We start from the raw sequence: 27,622 nt of genomic DNA on the forward strand, positions 1-27,622 counted from the left end.
CAATGGTTTACATCATGTGGTGAACCCTCTATGTTCACTCTGGTGAAGTCTTCTCTTGATTGTTGACTTTGACACAGATACACCTACTCTATGGAGAGTGTTCTTGATCTGTCGAACTGTTGTGAAGAGGTTTTTCCTCACCAGGGAAATGGTTACTCTGTCATACACCACAGTTGTTTTCTGAGGTATTCCGGGTCGTTTGGTCTTGCCGAGCTCACCAGTTTGTTTTGATTTTTCATCCGAATGATGGCTTGCTTCACTGATAGTGACATCTCTTTGGACCTCATGTTGAAAGTTGACAGCAACAGATTCCAAATGCAAATACCACACTTCAAATGAACTCTAGACATTTATGTGCTCCTTGTGAATGAAAAAAATTAGGTAAAAACACACACCTGGCCAGCTGAGCAGCCAAATGTCCAATTACTTTTGGTCCCTTGAAAATAGGGAGGCACATATAGAAATGGTTGTAATTCCTACACCGTTCACCTGATTTGGATACCCTCAAATTAAAGCTGGAAGTCTGTACTTAAAGCACATCATCACAACGACGGTCATCACAGCCAGGAGGACCAATGAATGACTATGAATAATTAGGAGTATCAATGATCCTGACTACAACTGCTGCAGAGAGGTTAATACCTTGTAATCCCAATCAGTCTGCAAGAACTGAATAAGCCCCTCGGTTGAGAGGTGAAACCCTCTTCAAACTTTTACCAGTAAGTCCAGTTGCTTAAGATTTACTTTCCCTTGACCTGACCATGACCTGGATGACTGAGAATCTTCACAGTCTACTTTTTCAGATGTGTTCTATGAGCAAAAAGGAGTGCAATGTTCATTCTAGAAGGCTGGGTACATCCCTGAGTTTTGAGCAGCTTGCCAGTTTCGCAGAAAGTGCCAGATCAGCTCATTATTGGCAGCACCTGAGCAGCAGCTGTAGAAAGCAGAAATTTGACAAACTAACATTCTCTGTGCTTTGGCAGTAAAAGATTGCATGGCGATGTGCTTCTTTTTATGCACCTATAGACTTAACGGACTGAGTTGAGTGACTTCTCAGCGATCACAAGACAATAAATAATGATGTTTGACACCGTAAATGTCAAACATGCTGACAGCACAGACCTGACGGCGGTGCCAGTTGGGACCCTGGGCAGGCTGATAGTCAGTTTTCCGTCCTCCTCCACCTCATGCTGGTATCGAGCAGGTTTCATTTTTAGCAGGTCTGGAGCAGTCCGGATGGAAACCTGCTGCTGCAGACCTCTGGCGATGTTCCCCCCGCTCATTAGTGTGAAGGAGTAATCTGTATCCGCCTGCAGATTGCTGATCAGCTTCTTCCTCATGTTTCCCTGAACCTCCACGCTCTGCTGGTTGTACAGGATCTAAACAGAGACAGGCAAAGCTCAGTTAATTACACTGAAATGCATCCAGTGTAACAATCCAATTTATGCTTTATGTTAATGTGCATTTTGATATTCACAGTGGCATTGATGAAATAAAAGTCATGGATGTTTATATGGTTTAACATTTTGCATGAATAAAAACAAATCCTTCACCACCAAAGAATATGATACATTTTACTCATTACTGTCTTTCTAAAGATGCTGTGAATTTGCTATTTGGGCACATTTAGGCTAATTCCATCACAACATGTTACTGAGGGACATTGTTCTTTTCTATGCTCCCTGTTCAGGAGGACAAAAAACTCAAATGGCTCCATATAGAATATATATTACGATATACTGTATATGTAATATTTTTTCCATTGCATACAAACCTGTTACTCATTCTCATACTACAATTCAGGCTGATCTGCTCACAAGCTCTGACTTTACACATCCTATTCAGTTTATTGAGCATGCAGAGCACGGTTCAGCATTTGAGAACAACTGTATAAATACTTTTGCAGCTCTCATGGTAATCACAAGGGTAAAATTGTATCAGAGGGGAAAATGCAAGCGTGAAATGCTGAAACGTCACTCCTAAAGTCATCTGCCACATCCTTTAAAGTGACTTTGTGTTGGCTTTCATCACCAATGGGATGTGATTTCACATGAATGATGCCCTCCACGCCTAATAAATGGTGTCCTCCAATAAGCATCTGACATAACCTTTAAAATACATTTTATTATTACTTGTTTTCACTGGCCCTTTCTCAGTTATCTTATCACTACATGTTTATTTGTGTACAAAATCTTTGTATCTTCGTTATAATGGTTGATCCGTTGACAGCACTGCATATTTCTGGGGAGCAAGATGCTTCAGGGTATTTGCACATTTGTTTTGTATCTGATCCATGGTTATAAACCTTCCTTCAAACTTTACGATTTTCTTAAAAAATGTGTTATCTTTTCGTGAAAATTACCTCTTGATTTACCTCCACCGAGAACATTATTGTGAGCTTGTAACCTCAAAAACGAGGAAGCTAAAGCCATGGGCGAGGAAATAAGGTGTTGAAAAAAATCCATTTTTTTTATTTCCATTTCAATCTGAGCACTGCAACACCAACTCCCACAAATTTCATGAAATCTTCATGAAGTCTGGTAATGTGTTATCAGCCGATGACCGCAATAACTCAATTTGGAAACAGATACTGCAAGACACATTCACAAATGCTCCAGTACCAGAGTGATGTCAGTGTTACAATAGTCATGGGCTGAAGCTGCCTTGCAGGTGGAGTGTAGGCTGTTTTTTACCTTGAAAGGTGCTTGAGAGTTGTAGGTTTCTGGCACTTCCCAAGTCAGCAAGACAGATGTTTTCGTCACAGCCTTCGCACCAAAGTTCTTGGTGAACTCTGAGGGAAAATTAACAATCAATATTAATAATAATAATAATAATAATAAATTACACAAGTGTTTTTCAACCTGTGGACCAAGTAAGCAGACTGGTAGCTGGTGAGTTGCCAGTTTGCTTCCAGAGCACTGCCGAGGTGCACGTGAGCAGGGCACCGAACCGAACTTCTCTGTGGAGAGCATCTGATCATATGGTCAATGAACATATAATTTTGTTTCTGTTATGAGACTTGTTATGGAAAAATACTATATTAACTGTTGTTCGACTTCATGGGGTTAGGGTAATGGAAATTTACTAAACACGCTTGGTTGCACACTCAGTGTGCCTGTCATGAGATTGTTTGTTCAATAACAATAATGTCTGTAGGTTCAAAGTATCACATCACTCGTAATGTTTTTATCAGAGACAACAAAGAGCATATCTGTGACCGACTGACTGCAGGCCGTACCACAAGATTTTAATAACTTTTTTCTGTCTGGACTGTTGTTTATTCTTCAGAAATTTGCCGAAACAGACTGTAAAACAGTTATGTCCTCAAGAGGCCCAAGTTGTACCTGGCATGGAGGTAGACATGGTTCTGCTTTGGATGCTGGGGCTGATGGGTCCTCCTCCTTTGCTGGTGAAAGCTTGTACTCTGATGTCATATGTGGTGTCAGGCTGCAAACCTTGCATTGTCATGTGTGTCTGTGTGGTGCTATTGGTGTTGTTGTGCTGGCTGTTGATATCTCTGTACATTACAAGATACTTAATGATCTTTCCATTCCTGTCAGCTAGAGGAGGGGGAACCCAGGCCAGCCTGGTGGAGGTAGCGGTGAGACCAACCACATTCAGGTTCTGGGGGTAGTTGCTGGGAACGTCCTCTGGCGTGGTAATCTGCTTCACATAATCCTCTCCATTGCCTGCTCGGTTTTTGGCGCAAAGTTTGAAGATATATGTAACTCCCATGTGCAAGCTGGTGACTGTGAAGTGATCATCTGTCTTTCTGAAGTCTTTGATGGTGAAAGCTTCCTCCTGATCCCTCTTGTATCGCAGCTGGTATCCCACATGCTCCCCTGTCATCTCCTTAGGGGGCTGCCATTGGATCAGAGCAGTGTTACCTATAGTGGTGCTGATCATCATGGTGGGTTTGCCCGGGACTGAAACACACAGGAACAGTGTCAAGGTGGGGATATAGAAAAACAGCAATGAAGGTTTGTTTGAAAGTCACCTGCTTCAATATTTTCCTGCCCAGGCAAAGATTCTCCCCAAGGACATGACAGCTGTCGCATGTCCCTGTACTGTACCTCCATAAGCCTTAAAATGGCATAGCAAGCAACCCTTATAAAGAAATAGCACTTCACAGCCCACAGAAACAAAGAGGAAGACCAATCATTCATGCTGGAGGCACACAAATGTACAGGAATCCACAAAACACCAAGGGCCAACTTTTTTGGGCGAATTAAGTGCTTTATAGAGTAAACTTGAGTGTGAAGTTATGAATGTGAATGCTCCTGATTTGTTACAGATTAAAGTGGCTGAATGAGATCAGGAGAACAGGAATTATGCAGACAGTTGGCTTCCGGTGTAACAGCGCTAAAACTTTACCTGTACAACAATAAATAAATATGTCTATATAATAAAATAAGATAAAATAAAATAAAATAAAATAAAATATTGCACTGAATGTTCAGAATATTGCACAGACAGAAATGTGTTGTTTGACCACAGGTACAAATACAAAATACAAATGTGCGAGTATTGTCCATGGGGGGGGTGGTGGAGACAATAAAGCTCACAGACTCCACTGGCGCTGCATTGGTCAAATGATGACCTGGGATGTCATGTTATAAAAGGGTTCACCTCCCTGAACTCATTCTCTCCGTGCTCAACCTACGCAGATAGGAGGAGGCAAAAACTCAGCCCTGGATTTTCCAGTCCAGTGAACACAGAACCTCCAAGGCCTGCACCTCCGTATGCTTTCATCTTTTGTCTGAACGTGACTCAACTTGTGGACCAAGGATCGATTTACTTCCCCTTTTTGTCTGAACGTGACTCAACTTGTGGACCAAGGATCGATTTATTTCCCCTTTTTCCTCCACATCACGCGGACAATTTTCCAACTTCTTCAAGCCAAGGACCGGAGACTTGGGGGAAAGCTCACCACAACGGACAAATCATTACTCACTGGACCCTCAGCCCAGCAGACCGCTCTGTCCAGTCGATGCTATAGAGAATCAGAAGCGGATGTGTTTCTATTAAGTAAGGCTTTGATGATTTGGGCAGATGCAGATTAAGATTTAGATTCATTCTAACTAGATAAATACTCTGTATGGAATACTGTGTTTTCTATGATTAAAGTTTCTGATATTGTGTTCTAAGTTTTCTGACCATGCTTTTCCTGCACAGATTCTGCATGTTACCTACCAACCCCATAGTCCGGGCCAGTGATTTTATCTCCAAGATGGGACCCACCGTTATTCCAGAGGCCTATCTCCATCCATTCGAAACTACCGCAACTAGAGAACAATGGCATAGAGACCAGTGGGTGGGTATCCTGGCCCCATTCCTGTCTGGGGAGACCTAGAGAGCTTTTTAAGACCTGGACACAACGGTTGCCAATAATTATGATGTCCTAAAGGAGGAAATATTGAGCAGGATCGGGCTTACCAAGTTTGGAAGGGCTCAACGTTTCCATAATTGGGCTCTTCAGAAATGACCAAACCCCTCGGGCCCAGATGCATGAGCTGATTCACCTCAGGAAAAAATGGCTTGATCCTGAGAAAAACTCTGCAGCTGCAATAGTTGAAGCCATGGTTGTGGACCGATATCTACGAGCCCTACCCTACGAAGCAAAGAGGGGTATCAGCCACAGAGGGTGTAGACCAAAGGCAGGGAAATTATTTATGTTACCCTCATTTTGCTGTGAAGAATGGACTACTGTACCAGATGATAAAAGTGCAGGATGAGGCAACAGGGCAGTTGTTAGTGCCCAAATCCCTCCGCCCCACAGTGTTACAACTGGCCCATACACACCTGCTTGGGGCTCATCTAGGAGTGGAAAAGACAAGAGGTAAAATCTTACAGCAGTTCTTTTGACCAGGCATCCACAAAGAAATTTTTTTATTGCCAAAGCTATCCAGAATGCCAGCTCACCGCCCCCCGGCCCTCATTTAGAAATCCCCTGATCTCGCTCCCTATCATCAAGGTCCGATTTGAAAGGATTGGATTATATATTGTGGGCCCCCTACCCATCAATATATTTTGGTCCTAGTAGACTATACTACCCGTTATCCTGAGGCTATACCCCTCAGAAAAGCCAGAGCCCAGCATATATCCAAAGAGCTGTTCCTCCTGTGCAGTAGAGTGGGGATCCTGAAAGAAATACTAACAGATCAGGGGACCCCCTTCATGTCTCGTCAATAAGGGCCTGTGCACGCTCCTAAGGATCAAGCACCTCAGAACTTCAGTATACCACCCGCAAACAGACAGACTGGTAGAGAGGTTCAACAAGACCCTTAAAGCCATGTTAAGGAGGTCAATTGAAAATGATGGGCGCAACTGGGACCAGCTCCTCCCGTACCTGATGTTTGCCGTGAGGGAGGTCCCCCAAGCTTCAACAGGCTTCTCACCCTTTGAGCTCCTGTATTCTCACAAACCCAGGGGGCTCCTGGACCTGGCTAAAGAGGCTTGGGAGAACCAGCCGTGTCCTCATCGCAGTGTGATTGAACATGTGGAGGCCATGAAGGACAGGGTGGCTACCATTTACCCCATTGTCAGGGAACATATGAAAAAGCTCAAAAAGAACAGCAAGCATCCTACAACCGCCCTCCACAGCACAGAGAGTTCCAGCCAGGGGACCGGGTGCTGGTACTGGTACCCACTGTTGAGTGAAAGTTTTTGGCCACTTGGCAAGGGCCATATGAAGTCATTAAAAGAGTGGGAGAAGTGAACAACAAGGTAAGGCAACCAGGAAGGAGAAAGCCAGAACAGACTTATCACGTGAACCTGTTGAAGAAGTGGCATGCTGCAGAGGTTCTATTAAGGAGTTTGCCCCAAAAGACTCAGGAGCACCACCAAGAGAAGATGTTTGGGTGGGCCCGGAACTGTCTCCCCAGCAACGCCAAGAGTGCATGGAGCTCGTCGACCAGGATGTGTTCTCAGTCCAACCAGGCACTACACATCTCGCTGTACATGAAATCAGCACCAAGCCTGGTGAGATTGTCAATCAGCGACCCTATAGAGTGCCAGAGGCCCGTAAAGAAACACTTCGAGAGGAAATTAAAAAGATGCTTGAGCTTGGAGTCATTGAAGAGTCGCATAGTACCTGGGCAAGCCTTATTGTACTCGTCCCCAAACCTGATGGGTCGCCTCGATTCTGCAATGACTTTAGAAAACTCAATGAAGTGTCAAAGTTCGACGCTTACCCAATGCCCCTGGTAGATGAGCTAATACACGGTCTGGGAAGAGCCCGCTTCATCACGACCCTTGACCTCACAACCCTGGCTTCCAGAGAAAAAACAGCCTTTGCAATGAGTGAGGGGCTGTACCAGTACACCAAGTTGTCATTCGGTCTGCATGGAGCCCCTGCCACCTTTCAGCGGCTGATGGACCGGGTCCTGCGGCCACACAGAGAACACGCTGCAGCCTATTTGGATGACATAGTAATACATAGCACCGATTGGGAAAGTCGTCTGCCCCTGGTACAGAGGGTACTGGATGCCCTTTGTGCAGCTGGTCTCACAGCCAATCCTCGCAAGTGCAGGCTGGCCTACTGTGAAACCAAGTACCTTGGATACACAATAGGCCGTGGACTCATCAAACCTCAGGATGCTAAATTGAAGGCCATCCAAGACTGGTCACGCCCTGTATCACAGAGACAGGTGAAATCTTTTGTAGGCTTTGTTAACTATTATAGACATTTTGTTCCTAACTTTTCAGACCTTGTCGGCCCCCTTACAGACCTGACAACTAAGAGGCATCCTCGAATGGTAAAATGGTCACAGAGGGCAGAGGAGGCCTTTACCAGCTTGAAAAAGGCCTTGTGTACCACCCAGTTTTGACGGTTCCAGACTTCAACAAAGAGTTTGTGGTTCAGGCAGACGCCTTGGAGGTGGGCCTTGGGGCAGTGCTCTCCCAGGTACAGAAGGGTGAAGAGCACCCCATTCTCTACTGTAGCCGAAAGCTGTTGCCCCACGAGAAGAGATACTTTACGTTGGAGAAAGAATGTCTGGCCATTAAGTGGGCCCTTGAAACCCTTCGCTATTCATACGCTATCTCATGGGGCGTAGATTCACCCTACTCACAGACCACGCACCTCTGCAATGGATGTCGAGAAACAGAGAAACAAACAGTCGAGTGACGAGGTTGTTCCTAAGTCTCCAAGCCTTTAACTTCTCTGTCATTCACAGGGCAGGAAGGAAACATGGAAATGCGGATGCCCTTTCACGAAGAGACGTCCTATGGGCTGCTGGCACCTTGGCAGGAGCCTCAAGCCAGGGAAGGTGGAAATGTGATGTCATCAGAGGCCGGGTCATAGATGGACGATACATCCCCTCCTGGTGGCTGCAGCAAGAACTACAAAACCCATTCCCCAGCCGGAGATTAGGAACAAAGGTCGCTGCCCAGCTGAACATGGTTGAGCTGATTGTTCCAGGGAGGGACAATCAGCAAGAGGTGAACACAGTATAAAGAGAGCAGAAAGCTGAGAGGCAGGGAGAGAGAAGGAGTTTATTTGTTAGGTTGTCAAGAAGATAGAGGCTGAGAGTTTTGGTTCAATTACGTGTTTGTTTTGTTTGCCTTTGAACTACCATTTGTTAAGTTTATCTTAACCTTGTCCCTAACCATGAGATCATAGCACACTGCACATATCTGAAAAACCTGAGATCATCGCACACAGCAAGGTGGACACCACCCACGTGCACCACCAATTGCAAAAGTCATATTTGAGCAGACTCAGATCTAAGAGTCATTCTCTCGTTGGCCCCATTAGTCTATCCACCGTCAAACGACCTTTAACCTTGATTTTGCAACTGTTCAAGGATTGAATCACACATGTTAACATCCCAGTTGCAGTAAGACTAAGACTAGGAAAACTAACCTGAAGACTGGAAAAGTGGTACACAGAAACAAAACTAAGACAAGGAAAAAACTAAAATAAAGGAGAAGGCAACAACAAACAACAACTGAGCTCAGAGGAGAGTCTCCTCATTTTATCTGCTTTCACACCATGACATGTGATAGGCTGGGCTTAGGGAATATTGCAGTCCTTTGTCCTGTTTCATAGTCGCTACCCAAAAAGGGAAATAATTTTGGAATCCTGAAAATTTCTGGCTCTCAGACCAGTTCCGAAATGAATGTTTTACCGACATCGCTCAACAAATCTGACATTGAGCTGGAATCATCGCCAGGGAGTGAGCGTGACACACACAGAGAGGGAGAGAGAGCTGATGATTCGCCCACGGTGGTGAGAGGACAACTTTCTAAGAACACAGGTTTTTGCAAATGCTGTATGTTCAGATCTTGAATTTCAAAATTCCACCAAAATACACTATTGGCTGAATTTTTAAACACATTCAAATGAAGAAATGAATGTACATGAATCCAGACAGGTGATATAAAAGCAGCATTCCAATAAAAATTACTTTGACTTTATACTGTATGTCTGAATTAATGATAGGATCAGTGTTAACATTAATTTACTACCTGGACTATTATCAATGTTAAAAGGTTAAAACTATAATAATTGTCTATTAGATCACCTTCTATAAACAATCCATTGCAACACAAACCAATGTATCGACATAGGAATATACAAAAGTTAATAAGTGAAGGATGCAATGGAGAGCACATGGTATTACATGAAACGTCTCCAACGGGTTAGTTTTGCTCTTCTCAGGTTTTCACATAAATTCGTTCACAAAGTCATATTTTGGCCATTCTTTGTCGTGGAAACTTGAGAATTGGAATATTGTTTATGAGCATGATTTCCTGAGTAACATGCTTTACAAGATGCTAACACCCTTTAACCATTTGTTAAAAACTTGGACATCTCTAGGGGCAGGATTAGGCTATGTGTGTATGGAACAAAATGACAATATGAAGACACAACTGTAGTTTTATTGAAATAATTTGGTGAGATCACTTTGTCCAATATTGTAGTCTTTCCCAAAAGGGGAAATTATTTTGGAATCCAGATTATTCTTGATTGGTAATATGTCTGCAACGGTACCTTAAATCCAGGACTGTTGGCATGATGGAGGTGAAAGTTCAGATGGACTGTGCAGAGATGAGTTTGACACTTTTATTATGGCAAGGATATTTATGTCCATTATCGCATTTCGGTAGCTCAGTCCAAGTCACCAATTGCTTTCTTAGAAACGTGTCTGTGAAGATTATGTTAAAATTACCAGTTCCTCCATTTAAGGATTTAAGTTAGTTTTGCTCACCGTGTAGAAAATGAAACCATAATTATTTCTTTTGTTGGTTTTTTAGATAATGTAACATGGGGTCTCCTACAATTAGAATTTTACATAACATTGAGAATAATCCAGTTAGCAAATGTAGGTTACCATAGATCCTATATTTAATTTAGATATCAAACGTCAAAATAAGTGTTCATAGGAATGCTTCCTTCATTTCACATTCATTTCATTGTCTGTATTCATGTTCATTCATTCATTAAATGTTTCAAAGTTTCAATAGGTGTGGGTGGGTTTTGATATGCAAGATCCGATTATTATAGTGATCAGTAACGATTGCTAATTAAATAGTGACAAGACAAATGACTGAAGGCAGAGCAATGGTTATGCCGTCAAAAGTCTTGAGTCCAGCCTCTCAGCCGAGACTCTCTGCTTGGCTCAGTTTTAAGCTTTGTACATTTTTGTTCTTTCTCAGTTCTTTTTTCAGTTTTCTTTAGTTTCTTGGTTTTGTTCTTTATGTCTTCTTTTATGTCTTCGAGCACTTTTACAATTTGTACTCTACTAATTACCTAAATTTTACGTTTTTCATTTACATATTTTTCTTTTTGACTAGCTGTGCACCACAATTTAAGCTGAGATGAAAGTAAACTTTATTTTTAATTTTGTTCGCACTTCGTAACTTGAAGTTGTTTTGGCCAGGGAAATTATTTTTCTACTTATTACGTTGAATATGTTAGTTACATCTGCAACTCATAGCATGATCCACATCGACTTTCAAGAACCCTTACAGACCCTCTGAGATCTCGAACTGACATGTCACTCTGATGGATGCCAGATCAGTGGTGAAAATCAGCTGGATCATCTGGTTTTACCCGCAATGCAAGCAGGAACTGTCCTTGCTGGGTCAATGTGACAGAGTTCAGTTCCTCTGATGTGAGATTGATTTGATTGTATTGTCTTTATTGAATAGAATTGGGTTTGGTTAATTTCCACCTAAATTAATCAATGAATGTACTCATTGCTAGGTGGTTCCCCAACAGGTGCAAATAAATACAGAACTTTCTTTGTTTCACCTACACGGCTTTGCCTCATAAATTGATTAAAAGCTTTAATCTTGCATGAAGGGAGTTTTTTTTATTCTGTTTTTGTCAAATAATCAAAATAAATCTTTTTTACATGGTTAATTCACAACATTTTATGTGCAGAAACGCCACATTCAAAGTAGATGATTTTATAAATGTATTTGTTTTTAGACCCAGAGAATTTTTTCTTATCCGAGACAAAAATCCCATGAGCTAAAATAATGTTTGGGCTCTTTTAAATTTGAATTGTTTTTGAGACACATCCTGTCACAGTCTTGGAGCCATTCAAAATTCCTCAGAAGACTGAGACTGCCACAGAAGACTGAGACCTCCTAAATAATACGTCACTTGAAATTATTCTCACAGGGATTTTCGTGAGTATCAATTTCAGATGTTCCATCTTCCTTATCTTCTATCCCTTTCTCCTTCGTGATAATAATAAGTAATAAGTCATGTGTGCACTCAGTTGTGTAATTTGTCATCTTCAGTGTTTTCAAGAAATAAGCATAGAGGGAGGATTGTTAAGTAAGTTGAACGGTTCAACTGGCATTATTGAAACACACCTGCACCAGTTGTGGTGACCACCTTGGCCTTGCTGCGGGCACCATCCCCTTTGGTAGTGTATGCAGCCACAGTCACAGAGTAGGTGGTCTCTGGAAGCAAACCAGTTATGATGGCTTCCTGGTCGTGTATGAGAGAGAGAAAGAGATAGTAGAGAGAGAGAGTATTAGTCTTAACAGGGAAAAGTTGAACCTCTTAACCTCATGAGTCATAAAAAGGGAAATAAAGACAAGAAGGGGAAAGCAACAGTATTCAGCTCCAGACAGCAGAATGTGTGCCACTCAGAAACATTAGGCAACTCAAGCAAATGCAACATTTCCAAAATAATTAACCATATTTTAAAAATAAATAATTTACAAAATTAACCATTTCATGCACAATGTCCACTAGAGTGTAGTCCGCGTTAGTGGACATTGCGCGTCAGTGACTACAATTCATGCAAGAATTTTTCTTCTTGAAAATGTTTCATCTACAGTAACTTTTTAGGATATAAATAAATGTTTTCAGATTTTATTAGAATAAATTAATTATAATTTATGTATGTTGTAATGTTTATATCAAAAAAATTATCATTTTATTCATTGATTTGTTAAATACACACGTTTTCTGTTTCTGTTCCTCAGATGCACAATGTCCACTTAAGTGGACATTTCAGTAACTCCATAAATAATTGGTGTAAAAAAAACATAACATAACATCAACATAACTTTAAATTGTTTTAAATCTTACGGGACCAACAACACATCAACACCAAATCCTCCTTTTCCTTACTGGGTGTTGACAATAATGAAGATGATGACCGATTTGAAAAACCTACAACAGTCTCAAGTCTCTTTAAGTGGAAAGGTTGATGTCATCCGATTGTTCATCTGAACTGTAATTTCAGCAAAAAATGTGAAAAAAAATTCTGAAAAAGGGAGGTATTAAATCAGTAACAGTAAAATCATTTTGTGTGAGCATGAGTTAACTTAAGCATACAATCCAGTACACCTTTTCCTTAAAAACATCACTACAAATAGTGAATCTACTAACTGAACTACATTTTCAGTACTTTGTTTTCCTCTTGATATTGAAGTTTCACAAAGACTATTTCTATTATGGATGGATGGATGGATGGGTGGATGGATGGATGGATAGACTTTGGTGATCCCAAACTAGGAAATTATTCTGTCACAGCAGCATTACATTAAAACACACTAGAATAAATGAAATCACAACACACACAGTAGTAAATAAAAACACAGTCATGTTGAATAAAATGAAGTAGTAAATATGCAAAATATTGATTAAAGGGCAGAAAGAGTTGATGTGACCTAAACAAAGACTATGGGGCAGAGTGATCTCTATCAGACACTGGTGAGGAGTAGCAGCAGGCAGGAAGGATTTCCTGTATCGGTCCTTTAAGCGAAGCTAAATCAGTTACTTAGAGAAGGTTTGTCTAGTGACCTCTTCTCCATCACAGTCCCAAAAGTAGCTGGTTTGCAGCCAATTACAGAGCCAGCCTTCCTAATAAGTTTATTAAGTCTGCTGGTGTCCCTGACTCCGATCCTGCTCCCCCAGCAGACAACAGCACGATAAAGTGCAGTGGCTACAACAGTGGCTACAAATTTCCAACATTTTGCAGCACACATTGAAAGCTTCCTCAGGAAAAATAGTCTGCTCATCACCTTCCTGTATACAGCCTCAGTGTTGGTCTTCCGCTTCGTATCCTTGGTGGAGATTAGTTACTTGAAAAGTTCTGGGGAGGGATCCAATGTGCACTGTTGGAGGTGATGGCAGCAGAGAGTTTTTTAACCTTGTTGTTGTGTTTTTTACTGGAGAGAGAGGAGTATAACATAATTTGACCTCTAAGGACTGCTTTCAGTGACTCCCAGAGCAATGAGTATAAAGTAGAGTCGTTTTTAAAAAGAAAGTCATCAATGGAATCAGAGATAGTGTCGCAGAATGTGTTATCTGCCAGCAGTAATGACAGTAATGAGTTAAAACTCCACACCTCTACTATAAGCTCTTTAATGTAGAACTTTTTAAAATTCTATTCAGGACTTTACTGGAAGTCAGTGCAGCGAAGCTAAAATGGGAGAAATATGATTTATTTTCCTAGTTTTGGTCAGTACACAAGTAGCTGCATTCTGGACTAACTGAATAGTCTTGAGACAGCCGTGGACAAGTTTGTTCCGATCATTCTGTGATAAAATGTGCCTGATTTGTGCAAGGTTGCGTAAGGTAAAGAATAGAGTCCTTGAAATTTGGTTTATTTGGGAGTTTAATGACAAGTCCTGATCAAAGGTGACGCCTAGATTCCTCACAGTGGCACTGGAGGCCAAGGCAATGTCATCCATAGTGTCTATCTCATTAGATAATATGTTTTTAAGGTGTTTCAAGCCAAGCACAATAAGCTCAATTTGGTTGGAGTTAAATAGGAGAAAATTACAGGACATTCAGGTCTTTTTGGCCTCAAAGAGTTTATTTAATTGACTAGGCTTCATTGACAGGTAAAACTGGGGGTCATCCGCATTGCAGTGAACATTTATGCCGTGTTTCCAAATAATTGTACCTAAAGGAAGTAGATTGAATAGTATTTGTCCAGGCACTGAACCTTGAAGAACGGCGTGTCTAACTTGAGTATGTATGGAAGATTCATTATTAACATGAACAAACTGAAATTGATCTGACAAATATGACTAAAGTTTAATACAGTTCCTCTAATGCCAGATGTTCTGTAATAGAATGCCGTCTCAATGGTGTCAAATGCAGCACTAACATCTAATAGGACAAGCACCAATATGGTAGTCTGAAATTAGATCATTGATAAATAGAGCTTTAAAACCCTTAGATGCATAAGTGGGGTCAAAAATGACCCCGAGGGTTGTTATCTTCAAAATCTCTGAAATTAAAAGTTTTTACACTTCCATATTCCAGGTATTCCTCATAAAACATGTTTGTGACTTGAGGCCATTTGAATGTTTTTATACATTTTAAGAAATTGCAGTTTTTTTTTGTCATTACCCCAGTTTTCATAAGCAGGGTCAAAAATGACCCCAAGCATTTCCTACAGAATCTCAAGGGTTTGCTTTGGGAACCTTTGATTCTTACCAACTGTGACTGTCAGGATACATTTTCTGTCCCACTTACATATCTGATGCCTGCAGTCTCACCACCAGGAGGTCAGTTTGACACAGCAGCATACAAGTATTATCTTCATTTATCAACTCCATGACACAGAGGTGGCCCATGGTGCTGTGGTACAACATGATTGATATAGCCACTCTAAACGCCTACTCATTTTTCAGGGCTCAGCACCCTGAATTTTCCACAGGTATCACCAACGCACGGCGACATTTCCTCACAGAGCTCTCAAAGGAGCTTGTGACTCCTCACATGAAAAGTCGACTGGAAGGTACCCCGAACCTACCAACCTACATCACTGAAGCAATGGGAAGGTGTGGAGTGACAAAAGCTGCAAACCAGCAACAGGAGAGAAGCACAGAGGGCCAACAGAAGAGAAAGAGGTGCCAGATGTGTCCAAGAAACATAGATCGCAAAGCCACCAATTGCTGTTGGAAATGCAGTACCCCAGTGTACAATGGTCACAGCCAAAAGCAAATAGTTTGTGACAACTGCACACAGTGAATAGAGAAAAGACGTTTGTGTGGGCACATGTGAGTGGACAGTGTTCTGGTCTTATGTATGTTCATTCTCTTTTTTGTTCTCCAGACAGATGGACATACTAACAATAATTTTGAAGATTTTTGATGTTATTTCTTGTGAAAAAATGTTATAAAAAGTTATAAATAAGCATGTTAAATGTAAAATCAGTCTTTTGTTGACCCAAATATAATAAATATAATCACCTTTAACCAAAATTAAAGATATTTTTTAAATTCATTGCAAAAACACATTAATTCTAATTGGGGTCATTTTGACCCCACTCATGGAAGAGTGTAGGTACTGGTCGTTCATGCATCCAAGGGTTAAGTTTCAGTTTCAAGTGTATTTATCATATGCACACTAAAACTCAGGGTCATACTGTACATTGAAATTCTTTATGATGCGACAACAACAGCAGCATATTGAAATTGAATTGAATTTAGTGCAATTTGTGAAAAGTATTAGATAATAAAAGAAAATGGAATAAAGTGCAAACCAGACTGTATACAACAGAAAATAATAAACATTGAACCAAAAGTTCAGAAATTTGTGTTTGGTAGATTATTTCTCTGTTGTAACAATGCTTCTTGGCAATACATTTTATACCGTTGGAAATAGAAAAAGAATAGAATAGAATAGCTTTAATTGTATATGATAATACAACGAAATGCATTTGTGCTGTGCCTGAATCTTTGAACAGTAATAAATAACAGCAATAAACTATAAATAATAAATAACAATAAATAAACAACACACAGTTCCATTTATACATTACAACATGAGTAGTCCCACAGCTCAAGATGTCCCAATGGCTCACGATGTTCATATGACATGTCTCTGACATCCCATATGACATCATGACATCACATGACATCACATATGACATATGACATCACATGACATCACAACATCACGTGACATCATAGCTGAAGATGCCCAATATGTCCCAATGTGTCCCAATATTTCCTAATATTGCAATTGACTTTTGGGGTACTAATTTGCCTAATGATTGATTTTGTTTAGCTCACTTATGCCCCTTACAAAGAAGCTGTTTTCTGGTGGTGCGCGTGTTCAGTGGTCTGTATCGCCTTCCAGAGGGTAACAGACAGAACAGGAAGTTACAAGGGTTGGATGCATCTTTCAGGATGGTGTTGGCCCTGCGGAGACAACGAGTCTTAAAAATGTCCTCCAGAGAGGGCAGGGGAAGTCCAATTATTTTTCCTGCTGTTTTAACAGTCCTTTTGAGTTTTTGGCGATCTGCCTCAGTGCAGTTTGCATAACAAGCTGTCAGACAGTATGTTAGAACGCTTTCTATACAGCATTGGTAGAAGGCTCTGAGCAGCTCTGCAGAAAGGCGGTTCTTTTTAGCCTGTTTAGTCCCCTTTTAAATGGTTCCCCATTTGTAAGGAACATGCATTTGTGGGATGAGCAGCACAGCTGAGTATCTGGGTTGCGCTCATGAAAAATTTGCCAAATCTTCTCTGCCGATGCCAAACAGCTTATTCTGCTGTTGCTATTGACAAACAGTCAGGAGCCTCAGTAGCGTGTGGAAGAACCATAGCCACAACAGCCTGGCACCTCCTTCTCATGCTGGTCACCAGCCTGGTCACACACTGCTGATATCGAGATGAGAATCTGTGTCAATCCCATATCTCCACAGTCTGGGACCGAACTCCATCCACCAAGATGACAATGCTCACCCCTACAGAGCGGGGTTTATCAGAGACTGGTTGAGGAGTGGAATGCCATCCCACAGCAGTGTGTGACCGACCAGAATATTTATATGCAAGCAGCTCCATCCAAAGTGGAATGTATTCTGTCCCCCCAATCAGACCAGGTCTTCCCTAGAAAGTCTACCAGTTATCTACAGTATATAGTCCACATTGTTTTCTGGACACCACCTGGACAGCCAGCAGTTGAATGATGACATGCGCCTATATGTATCATCAACGGTCAGATTGAGGAGGGGGCCAGAGAAAACTAAAGAGTCCAACATTGTTTTTACAAATGTGCACACCGACTCAACATTCATTTTAGATATGATTTAGAGCTGATCTCTGATTGGTGTTATCGGATGTCATTCAAGCCGGCATGAATTATAATCGTACCATATTTACCTTACCTTATTAGCCTTAGCCAGCAGTTTAAGGTATACTATGTTGCCCACTCTGGTCCCAGGGATACATTTGACTATGGTTGCTGGTGTCCCTACCTTCACATTTCTGACTATTGAGCTTCCAATGATCAGAGTTTGTTTCGCAGGGGGTGTGTCACTGAGAGGGGAGAACCTGTTTGAAACATGAACCGTTTGGTGGGCCCTTGTTTCCGGGCTGCTCAGGAACTACCAGGGGAGTAGGACCTATGCTAGGTTGGCTTGCACCGGCTACAGGGGGCTGGCTTACTATTATAGCTATTGTTTGAGATTCCATGGTGCGGAGCTGTGCTAATGACCTAACATGTGGCACGAGCAAGAGACAGCAAAAGAGGAGAGAGAGAGGCCATCGCTGAGGAATAAGGAGTTTGGCTAGCTAGAGAGCCAAAGTAGCAAACGGTTAGGGGGATTTTTGCGAGAAGTCACTTAAAACAAGAAAAGCGATAAGAGCGTTTAAGCCAAACTAGTGTGTGCCTAGATGCAGTGGCAATGATATAAAATTAACTTGAATAATTGTAGAATTAAGAAAGTTCAGAGCAGCTACAACGCTGAGACAGTTGGTGACCGCAAATGATGCAGTATGCTTATAGGAACAGAAAGACAGAGATCTGTAGCATCACCCAATCCAAGCATTCAAGCAGATAGATATAGACGTGAACATAGAAGAAATTGTGCAAGCAATTAGTAACTTGAAATCAGGAAAGAGGGCAGTATGGCCTTTCAATTGATCTGTACAAGAATACCACTGTTATTACCACTTCTGTAAATGTTTCAAGAGGCACTTTAGAATGGCAGCCTCCCACCCTCGATGAACAATGCTTTAATTAGTTTACTGCCAAAGAAAGGTAAAATATGATATTTGATAGTTATTAAATTCCTAAAATGATGTGTAAACTTTTAGCAAAACATCTACAAAAATGACAAATATCATGATAAGAAGGCAAGGCTACTGGGGGTGCTGAATACTTTTTACACTGACAAAGAAATATCAGATACAGCACTTCTATCATTAGGCATCTATTTGCTGTTTCAGAAAGGTGTGGAAATAGCTAGGGGTTCAGGAACTATATCCAAATTTGATAGTGGAAATCTTAACAAATACCTCAAAACCAAACAAAATTAGTAAAGGTTGCTGGCAAGGTTGACCACTCTCGCATCTATTATTTACAATCAATTCAACCTCTCACAGCTACAGTGTTTAAACCCGCAATTTTGTGGAATAGCGGCTGGGCCTATTAAACACAGAACATCCTTGTATGCATACATAATATGATATATATTATGTATTATATTGACTATCGAATTCATGTCAAATTTAAATATCACAATTATGGCCTTGTCACAGCTTAAATTATTTGGCATATTTCAGGATACAGAGTGATTAATGCAAAATCCTCTATATTATTACTGAAAGCAAATGAAAGAAGGACTCCAACTGAGGTAAGTCAATTTTGAACCGTTTACATATGTAACATACACTATGTGATTCTCAGTCAGCCAGGTCATGGTATCCAAATAAAATTAAATCTTAGGCTACTGGACTTGCTGGTAAAGGCTTGAAAACGTTTTACCTCTCATCCAAACGGGTTAGGGTTAGTTCAGTTCTGAAGAAGCACCATGGACGAAAGTATTGGGCCAGCTAAGCATTACACCAACAGGCGCTTTAATAACATCACATTCTTAATACATAGGCATTTATATGGAGTTGGTCCCCCCCTTTGCAGCGATAACAGCTTCCACTCAAGTCAAGTCAGTTTTATTTGTATAGCCCAATTTCACATACAATGTCTCAAAGGGCTTTACAGACCCACAACATCAGGAAAATACCCGACCCCGCCCAAAGCTCTCCAGGAAGATGAGGAAAAAGGGAAGAAAACTCGGGAGAGGCAATTCCAAAAGAGATTCTCTCTCCACGAATGGCTGGGTGTGCAATAGGAACTTCCAGTGGGATAAACAGAGGTACAAATCAGGCATGTGAGGCAGTATGCACAAAAAGTCATGCATTAGGAAAATGCATGCAAGACAGAGATGAGGGAGAGCGAGGCGGGCAGAGAGAGAGCTAAAGAGATGAAGAGACTGATAAAGCACAGTACAGTGCAGTCATACTGTTGAGAGTCTCTCTCCTGGAGCAGCAGTTCTTGCAGGTAGCTGGGTAAATTGAGGATCTTGCAGGGCGGCCAACTTTGCAAAGCAGATAGTGGGAGGTTAGTTGGGGATGAGAAGAATGGCAGGGTGGAAATGTGGTGGTGGGGAGGGGTCTGCCATGGAAGATGGGATGGGGGGGTGGCAGAGGGATCCACAGAGTCCTGGCGGTGGAGCACCCTGGTGTCTCTCTGGGAAAGCAGCCATCTATTGTAGAGACAGCTCAGGAGCCACAGAGCCGACACAAAAGCAGAAAAACAGCTGATTCATGTACCCCACACTCAAGGGGGGCCACTCTTCTTGGAAGGCTTTTTACAAGATTTTGGTGGTTGTCTGTTGGACTTTTGCCTATTAACCCTGAAGAACGTTTGTGACGTCAGACAGTGATTTTGGAGGACAGAGCCTGGCTCCGAATCTCGGTTGAGGTCAGTGAGGTCAAGTTCTTCTACACCAAACTCACCCAACAATGCATTTATGGACCTTGCTTTGGGCACTGGGGCGTTATGCTCCTGTCATGCAACAGAAAAGGGCTTTCTTCAAACTGTTCCCATTAAGATTTCCCTTCACTGGAACTAAGGGGCCTATGCCAACCCCAGAAAAACAACCCAATTAGCATTGCAGTCAGGCAGGTAATGTTCTCCTGTCATTTGCCAAACCCAGACTTGTCCATCAGACTGCCAGATTTGAACGTTTGAACTACTCCAGAGTCAAGTGATGGCATGCTTTAAACTACTCCATCTGACGCTTGGTATTGTGCTTTTTGATGTATGGTTTGCATGCAGCTGCTCAGCAATGGAAACCCATGCCATGACATGTGCGGAGCACTCCCAGTTTTCTTCTTCAGCCTTCTGAACATTCCAGGCTTTCCAACTCTGCTAGTGATCCATGACAGTCTTATTTTTTGTATATTTTGATCGTCCTGTCAAAGCATCCTGTCAGAGCATCACCTAGCTACAGCATCAAGTTCAAATTCTAAATCAGTGCGTTGTTATTCCATCATTATTTGAAACAGCATTAAACATGTACTTTAATTTCCACTACGCTGCTATTTCTATCTGTATCTCTCCTGTCACTGGGAATTATCCTTCCTCTATTCTATCTAGTCTGCAACACACCAGTCTCAACTCTAATACTCAGTTCTCATCTATTCTGTATATGTCATAGCTCTGCCCCGAGGCCATGCTCAGAGAGAAGAGACAGATACAAAGATGTTGTTATTGAAACCCCCTTTATTGATCCTATTATTGTTGTTTATTATATTGATGGCTGTGACTATAAGTTATTGTGAGTTTAATAAACCTTGTTATGTCCTAACAAGAAGTGTCTGGTTTTGTTTGTTTTGAATGTTGTTCAATCCATCCTCTACCACAGTGTTTTTCAACTGGTGTTCCGCTGCACACTAGTGTGCCGTGAGAGATCGTCAGGTGTGCCGTGGGAAATTATCCAACTTCAATTGATTAGTCCGCGAGCCGATCCAGTGACCCGAAAACTGTCTGACAACAGGGCAAATTTCGAAGCGCGCACCCCCCCTCAACAGACGTGTTGCGTTCAATTGCAGCGCAAATTTCGAAGCACGCGCCTGCCCTACCGTCCCTCCTCAGTTTTGGTGGTGTGCCTCAGGTTTTTTTTAACATAAAAAAGGTGCCTTGGCTCAAAAAAGGTTGAAAAACACTGCTCTACCTCTACCTCACCCCTTGTAGACTGATTTTGAGTGCATAACCCGTTCCTTAATTTCTCCCCTTTAATTTGGATCAGTTTAATTGATGATTGAAATAGCCACAATTTATGTACAATCCTAGAGGATCAATTATCCACCACCATTTCCCCTTGTAAAAAGGGGTGGTTCCCCGAGGACTTTGATTTTGTTTAAGTAATAATTTTTATTTTTATAACACACATCACAACACAACACAGCGACATTTGATAGGAAACTAATTGCACCTACAGCGGTAAAAGAGGCCGTCAGGCAAAAGAAGGAGGCCTTTCGGGCTTGGTTGGCCTGTGGTCTTCTGAAGCAGGTGACAGGTACAGGGACACCAGGAGGGCTGCAGCTTCAGCACTCACTAACGCAAAAACCTGGGAGTGGGAGGAGTTATGGAGAAGGACTTTTGGTTGGCCTCTAAGAGGTTCTGGCACACGCTCGGTGACTCAGGAAGGGAAAGCAGGGCTAGACCCATGTTGTATTTAGCAGGGGAGGAGAACTGCTGGCCCCAACTGAGGAGGTTGTAGGGTGGTGGAAAGAGCACTTCAAGGAGCCCCTGAAACCAACCAACATGTCCTCCGTGGAGGAGGCAGAGTCTAAAACTCTGGGGAATTTTCATCCATATCCTCGGCAGAGGTTGCTGAGGTAGTTAAGAAGCTTCTCAGCGACAAGACGCCGGGTGTGGATGAGATCTGCCCTGAGATTCTGAAGGCTTCGGACATTGTGGCTGTCTTGGCTGACTAAACTTTTCAGTGTCGCATCGAGGTTGGGGACAGTGTCTATGGATTGGCAGACCGGGGTGGTGGTTCCTATTTTTAAAAACCAGATCAAAAGTGTGCTCCAATTATCGTTGAATCACACTTCTCAGCCTGCTCGGGAAAGTCTATTGTAGGGTGCTGGAAAGGAGGCTCCGACAGATTGCCGAACCTCGGATTCAGGAAAAACAATGTGGATTCTGTCCTGGCCGTAGAACAGTGGACCAGCTCTTTACCATGGCGGGTTGCTGCAGGGGTCCTGGGCGTTTGCCAATCTAGTCTATATGTGTTTTGTGGACTTGGAGAATGCTTATGACCATGTCCCCCAGGGAATCCTGTGGGGGTTAATTGTTATGGGCCATCCTATCCTTGTACGACCAAAGTAGGAGATGTGTCCGTATAAGAGGGACACCTGGAATGCCCTGCTTAGCCTGTTGCCTCAACGGCCCAACCCCGGATAAGTGAAGGAGGGTGGATGGATATATTCATGGTTGTGACCACAAGTTATTACTATTAACTTTAATAAACCTTGTTGTTTAGTAACAAGAAGTGTCCAGTCTTGCATTGCCTGAATGTTGTTTGATCCATCCTCTGCCACATAAAGACCTCACCTCTCCCTCCAGTAGACTGATCTCTGGGTGTCTTAACCCAACAGTAATTATATTACTATATTCCCCTTTATTTGATTATTTTAATCCTCAGGCCTGGATTTATTACCCCCCCCCCCCCCCCCCCCCCCCCCTCTTTTTTTTTTTACCCTTGTAGAAAGAGGTGCCGGGAGGACTTTAATTTATATTAATGTATTGTTAATTATTATTTTAGATAGCGATATTTCATCATAACCTGCTGCACCTACAACAGAGATGAAGTCTTCCGCTTTAACTTGTGCTTCTTTCTCTCTGCTTCCATAGGTTCACATATACGCATTCTATATGCTGAAACCTCATGGTCGAAGCAGTCAAATACGTTACCTATATGGTAATACGTACCTGTGTGGTAATATGAATACAGTCCTACAGATGTTATGCAGAGTATTATCAACAAGAATGACTGAAATAGTCAGGGAAAAAATTACCTAAAAATACACATATTACTGACCCTAACTGGCATGGACTCACCTTACCAATCCCTGAACAATGAAGTCTGACCTTGTGTACCTTTTCATATTGATTTGAAGCTGCCATGCTCATGGAGACTTCCCAATATCTTATTTTACTTTGTATTATTTTTAAGCCAACATAGAATACACTGAGTGTCAGAGAAAGCAGAGGAGTCATATGTTATCCTTTTACAATGGTTATTATACACTTAATAGGCTCGCTTTTAAATCCTGAAGTATCACTTCTAATACTGCTGATTGCCACTGCTACTGAGGAGTCAATTAATATTTTTAACCATTTAGCTACTAGAACACACAAGACCCAAAGGGTCAGAAGCAGATGAATGGCTGTCAAAGCATATCAAACGCTGAAAAATTCAAACAGAGGTAATCACCGAAAACACCAGTGAAATATTTATCCAGAATTTTTCTTCCACACCCCTTGGATTTCAGTGAATGAGCTTGTAGATAACTTTAACTCAAAATTACAAATGTTATCGATGCTATTGCACCCATTAAGGTAAAGACTCTCTCTGGTAAGAAAAGATCTCCATGGAGAAATGCCACACTGGTCAGAATGGAAAAAAGAGTGTCGAAAAACAAATCTCCAGGTTCATTATGAAATCTATAAAGAGAGACTTTACGCTTATAACCTGGAACTGAGAAATGCAAGGAAGTCCTTCTTCTCTGACATCATCGCCGGAAACAATAATAGTGCACGTGCACTCTTTGCTACTGTGGACAGACTAACAAATCCTCCTGTCTCAGTAGCCACTGAACTTTTATCCACCAGTGCCTGCAATGAATTTGCCTCCTTCTTCACTTCAAAATCCAGAAAATTAGACAAGCAGTCAGTGCCTCCATATCAGGTACAAGACATGTGTTGCCTTTAGAGATAGGATTAATGGCTCTTTGGAGGGAGCCGGATCTTTGGGATCTGTTCATTTCAAAGAGCCATTCAAAAGACTGGCTCATTTGGCTCATTTTTATATTTATTCACTTTTAAGAAGCCAGCCTGGGGTTATTTCATTTTATCCTGGAAATAATCACAGGTAGGAATGATGGGCTGAGATTTGGATCAGAATAATTTCGAACTCAGATTTCCCACCAATATTTGAGTTTGAATTATTCTGAAATATTGATTATAGCTTCATTTGACATGTGTGGACAAGATTTTAAAGTCTGATATGGATTCATTGTAAATATTCCACTGCCATATCCCTCTGAGTTGACAGTGAGAACACTATTTACCCTTTGTATAATGTGTGTGTATGTGTGTAAAACTACTTTGACTTATGTTATTCATGCAACACCTAAACACTTATAAATACACAATAAAAAACAAAGCAGGCTACAATGAGGTTCCATGCAAAAGCTTTTAGTGCAACATTTCCACACAAGAACATTATTAACAATACAGAAAAACTCAAAACAATAAATAGAATTATATAATAAAGGCTTATAATAAAGATTAAAGGTGCTGTAAATTAGAAAAATAGATAAAACTACAATAAATTAGAGAAAAAAATGTGCATACAGCCCACTAGTACTAATAACACAAACAGGATTACAATGGACTAGTGAACTGTCCTGAGGTGCATATAGTTGCTTTGTAAAAAAAAAAAAAAAAATAGAGCTAAACCCTGAGGAGGACTCCTGAACTGTCCTTGGGTGAATAGTAGCCTATTCCCAGAATAATAAAGCAGTTCCATGCTTTATGGCCTCTACTTCTTGTCCTTCAGCAAATTTGCATTGAGAAAGACAATAGATCTCACTTTTGCAGGCTTGAGGCGACTTCTCCTCTCTGTGACTATTTGTCCAGTTTTAGAGAAAATTCTCTCAGATGGAACTGATGTGGCCACAACGCAAAGCTTCTTAGCCATGAATTTGCTAAGCCTGGGGTACACAGGCACCCGCCTTTCCCACCACTTGAGAGGATCTTCATTTTTTCGAACAAGAGGCTCCTCTATGCACCTCCATGACAGTGTCTGCTTTGGGGTTCCGAGTTGCCACTGTTCCAGCTACCTGCTCATCGAGGTGGGAGATAAAACAATTTTATTATGAGATTGTGATTTTAGACTGATGTCATCCTAGATTTAGAGTAAACATTTTGATGAATTTTTGCCATCCTTACTTCCTCATGGAAATAGCTCCAAACAACTGATTCCGGAGCAGCACTGCCTGCTCCTTCCTCTTTGACCGGTTGCTGGATGGGTTCGCTGCTGCTAATTGCGATTCTTGCTGCTGCAGTTGATACTCTTTGAAAAGCCTCGTCTGCAGTTCTGCCATCCATGAATGCCATCCTTTTGAGTCTTGGGTCAAGCGCAGCAGCATCCGCAAGGATGTGGTTGGATTCCATTCTATGGAATCTAGCTGACATGCCAGAAAAAGCGAGTTGACCATGTCTTTTGCTGCCTGTGTTGTTGCCCTCCTCTGGAAATCAGCCGTGGCTCTCTGCAGTCCCCTGGCCAGCAGTATTACTTTGGAGGCAGTCACGTAGCTAGTGAGAAAAAAGATAAATGTTATTATAACGATACAATTATAAAGTTGTACCAACAATAATAAATACTATGATGTATTACACAGTATCTTTTCTGTATCAAATATTCATAATTTAGTATCAGCTAATTTGGATGCATGCTAGAGAAAACTACCGCTGACCAGTTGAACTACATACCTTTCTGCACTGAGTTCCACAGTGACCTCTTCAAATGGCTTCAAGAGGGTGCATATCTCCTGCATTGTAGTCCATTCTTCAGGAGATAAAGGGTGAACAGGTGCATTGGTGACAGCCAGGGTGGAGACAATGGGGTTCTTGTTGGTGAGGAAACTCTGCAACATGAAATATGTTGAGTTCCATCTTGTGACACAGTCCTGTTTGGGTCGTAGTTCGTCCATCTTCATTTGGAGCTGTGTTTCCTTCAGTTTTTGTGCTCCCACTGTGCTTCTTTGGAAGTATTCCACTGCCTCCTTAACTGTATTGATGATGGGTTGTGGACCTTTGAGGGCATCTCTTACCACAAGATTTATGGTGTGTGCCAGGCACGGGAGGTGGGTCCATCCTGTTATGTGAATGGCCTTTGTGATGTTTGCAGCATTGTCTGTTAAGCAGCACACCACTTTCATGTCAACCTCCCACTCTGCTGCAACACTGAGGAGCTTGTTTGTCAAGTTGTCTGCTGTGTGCCGCTCATTAAATTCAAAGCAGTCCAGGAGGCAGGAGGACATGTGAAAATCTTCAATGAAGTGGCATGTTACAGACATGAATGAGGTTGTAGTCCTTGACGTCCAACAGTCAGTTGTTAGGCAAACTGCTGACACTTTGGACAGCCTTCTCCTGAGTGATGCTGCTTCTCTCTCATACATATCTGACACTTTCTGGGTCAGTACCCTCCGACATGGAGGAATGTAGGAGGGGTTGAGAGCATAACAGAAGTTTTTAAAACCTCTGTCTTCCACAATTTAAATGGCTGGAAGTCAGTGGCTATCATCTTTGCCAGCTCTTCATCTATCTTCCCCTGTCTCAATGGGGTGACAGGAGCTGTGAAGTAATGACTGAGAGACAGTAGTTTAGATTTTGTAGTAGCAGCAGGAATTGTTTTACCAGGTGCCTGGCCAGGCAAAGATGTGGGTCCAGTGGTTACAGAGGCTGCTGCTGCTGTAGCTGTGGCTTGAGTGACTGTGGCACTGGTATGACGTCTGCCTGATGTGGAGGCAGAAGTACTGGCACTCTCCACTTCATCGTCAGAGTCACGCTCTCTCCTCACCTCTTAGATTTTAACAGTGGGGTGTTGAGTTTTACAATGCCTGTGCAAATTGTTTGTGGAGCCAGACTTAAATGAAACTATCTTCTTGCAAATGTTGCACTTAGCCTTACTGTCTTCCTCAAGCGAAAAGTGCATCCAAATGCTGCTCCTTTTTCTTTGGCTCATTTGCAGAATGATGACGGACGGTCCTCCCCCTCCTTCAGGCTGCTGTTGACTGAACTCACTGCCAACTCTTTTTTTTTTCTTTTCTTTGCTCCTTCACTGAGGCACCCACGTGAACGAGCGTGCACAACTCATGCGACATTTGCATATGAAATAAGCTCCTCCCCATGCTCTCTCAGTCTGCCGATTCCGACGCAATTTATTTATTTTTTTTTACTGAGGCACTCACTTGAAGGGAGCGTGCACAACTCATGCAATATGCGCTCCTCCCCATGCTCTCTCCGTCACACTCAGTGGAGGAGCAAGGAGGAGCTTGTGTGAGCATCTGTCTGTGTGTGAACGATTGGTGAGTGTGAACTGAGGGA

General features: G+C 41.9%; 1 protein-coding gene across 5 annotated transcripts in view; it reads right to left on the bottom strand.

Moving 5' to 3' along the window:
* The window catches only part of ptprfa (protein tyrosine phosphatase receptor type Fa), a 180,697-nt gene that overhangs the window by 86,220 nt on the left and 66,855 nt on the right, over positions 1-27,622 (bottom strand). For 2 of the 5 annotated variants that reach the window (XM_076141574.1, XM_076141573.1), the window contains exons 10-13: positions 11,833-11,950; positions 3,345-3,926; positions 2,694-2,791; positions 1,123-1,379 (exon numbers count right to left, since the gene is read on the bottom strand). In XM_076141574.1, the coding sequence (XP_075997689.1) occupies positions 1,123-1,379; positions 2,694-2,791; positions 3,345-3,926; positions 11,833-11,950 (1,055 nt within the window). The remainder of the gene's footprint in view (positions 1-1,122; positions 1,380-2,693; positions 2,792-3,344; positions 3,927-11,832; positions 11,951-27,622) is intronic. The other 3 variants (XM_076141575.1, XM_076141576.1, XM_076141577.1) reach the window with 3 other exon arrangements.

The sequence above is a fragment of the Genypterus blacodes genome, unplaced genomic scaffold (assembly GCF_046128005.1).
Source record: "Genypterus blacodes isolate CSIRO-AG114 ecotype Tasmania unplaced genomic scaffold, CSIRO-AGI_Gbla_v1 ptg000019l_1, whole genome shotgun sequence".
NCBI lineage: Eukaryota > Metazoa > Chordata > Actinopteri > Ophidiiformes > Ophidiidae > Genypterus > Genypterus blacodes.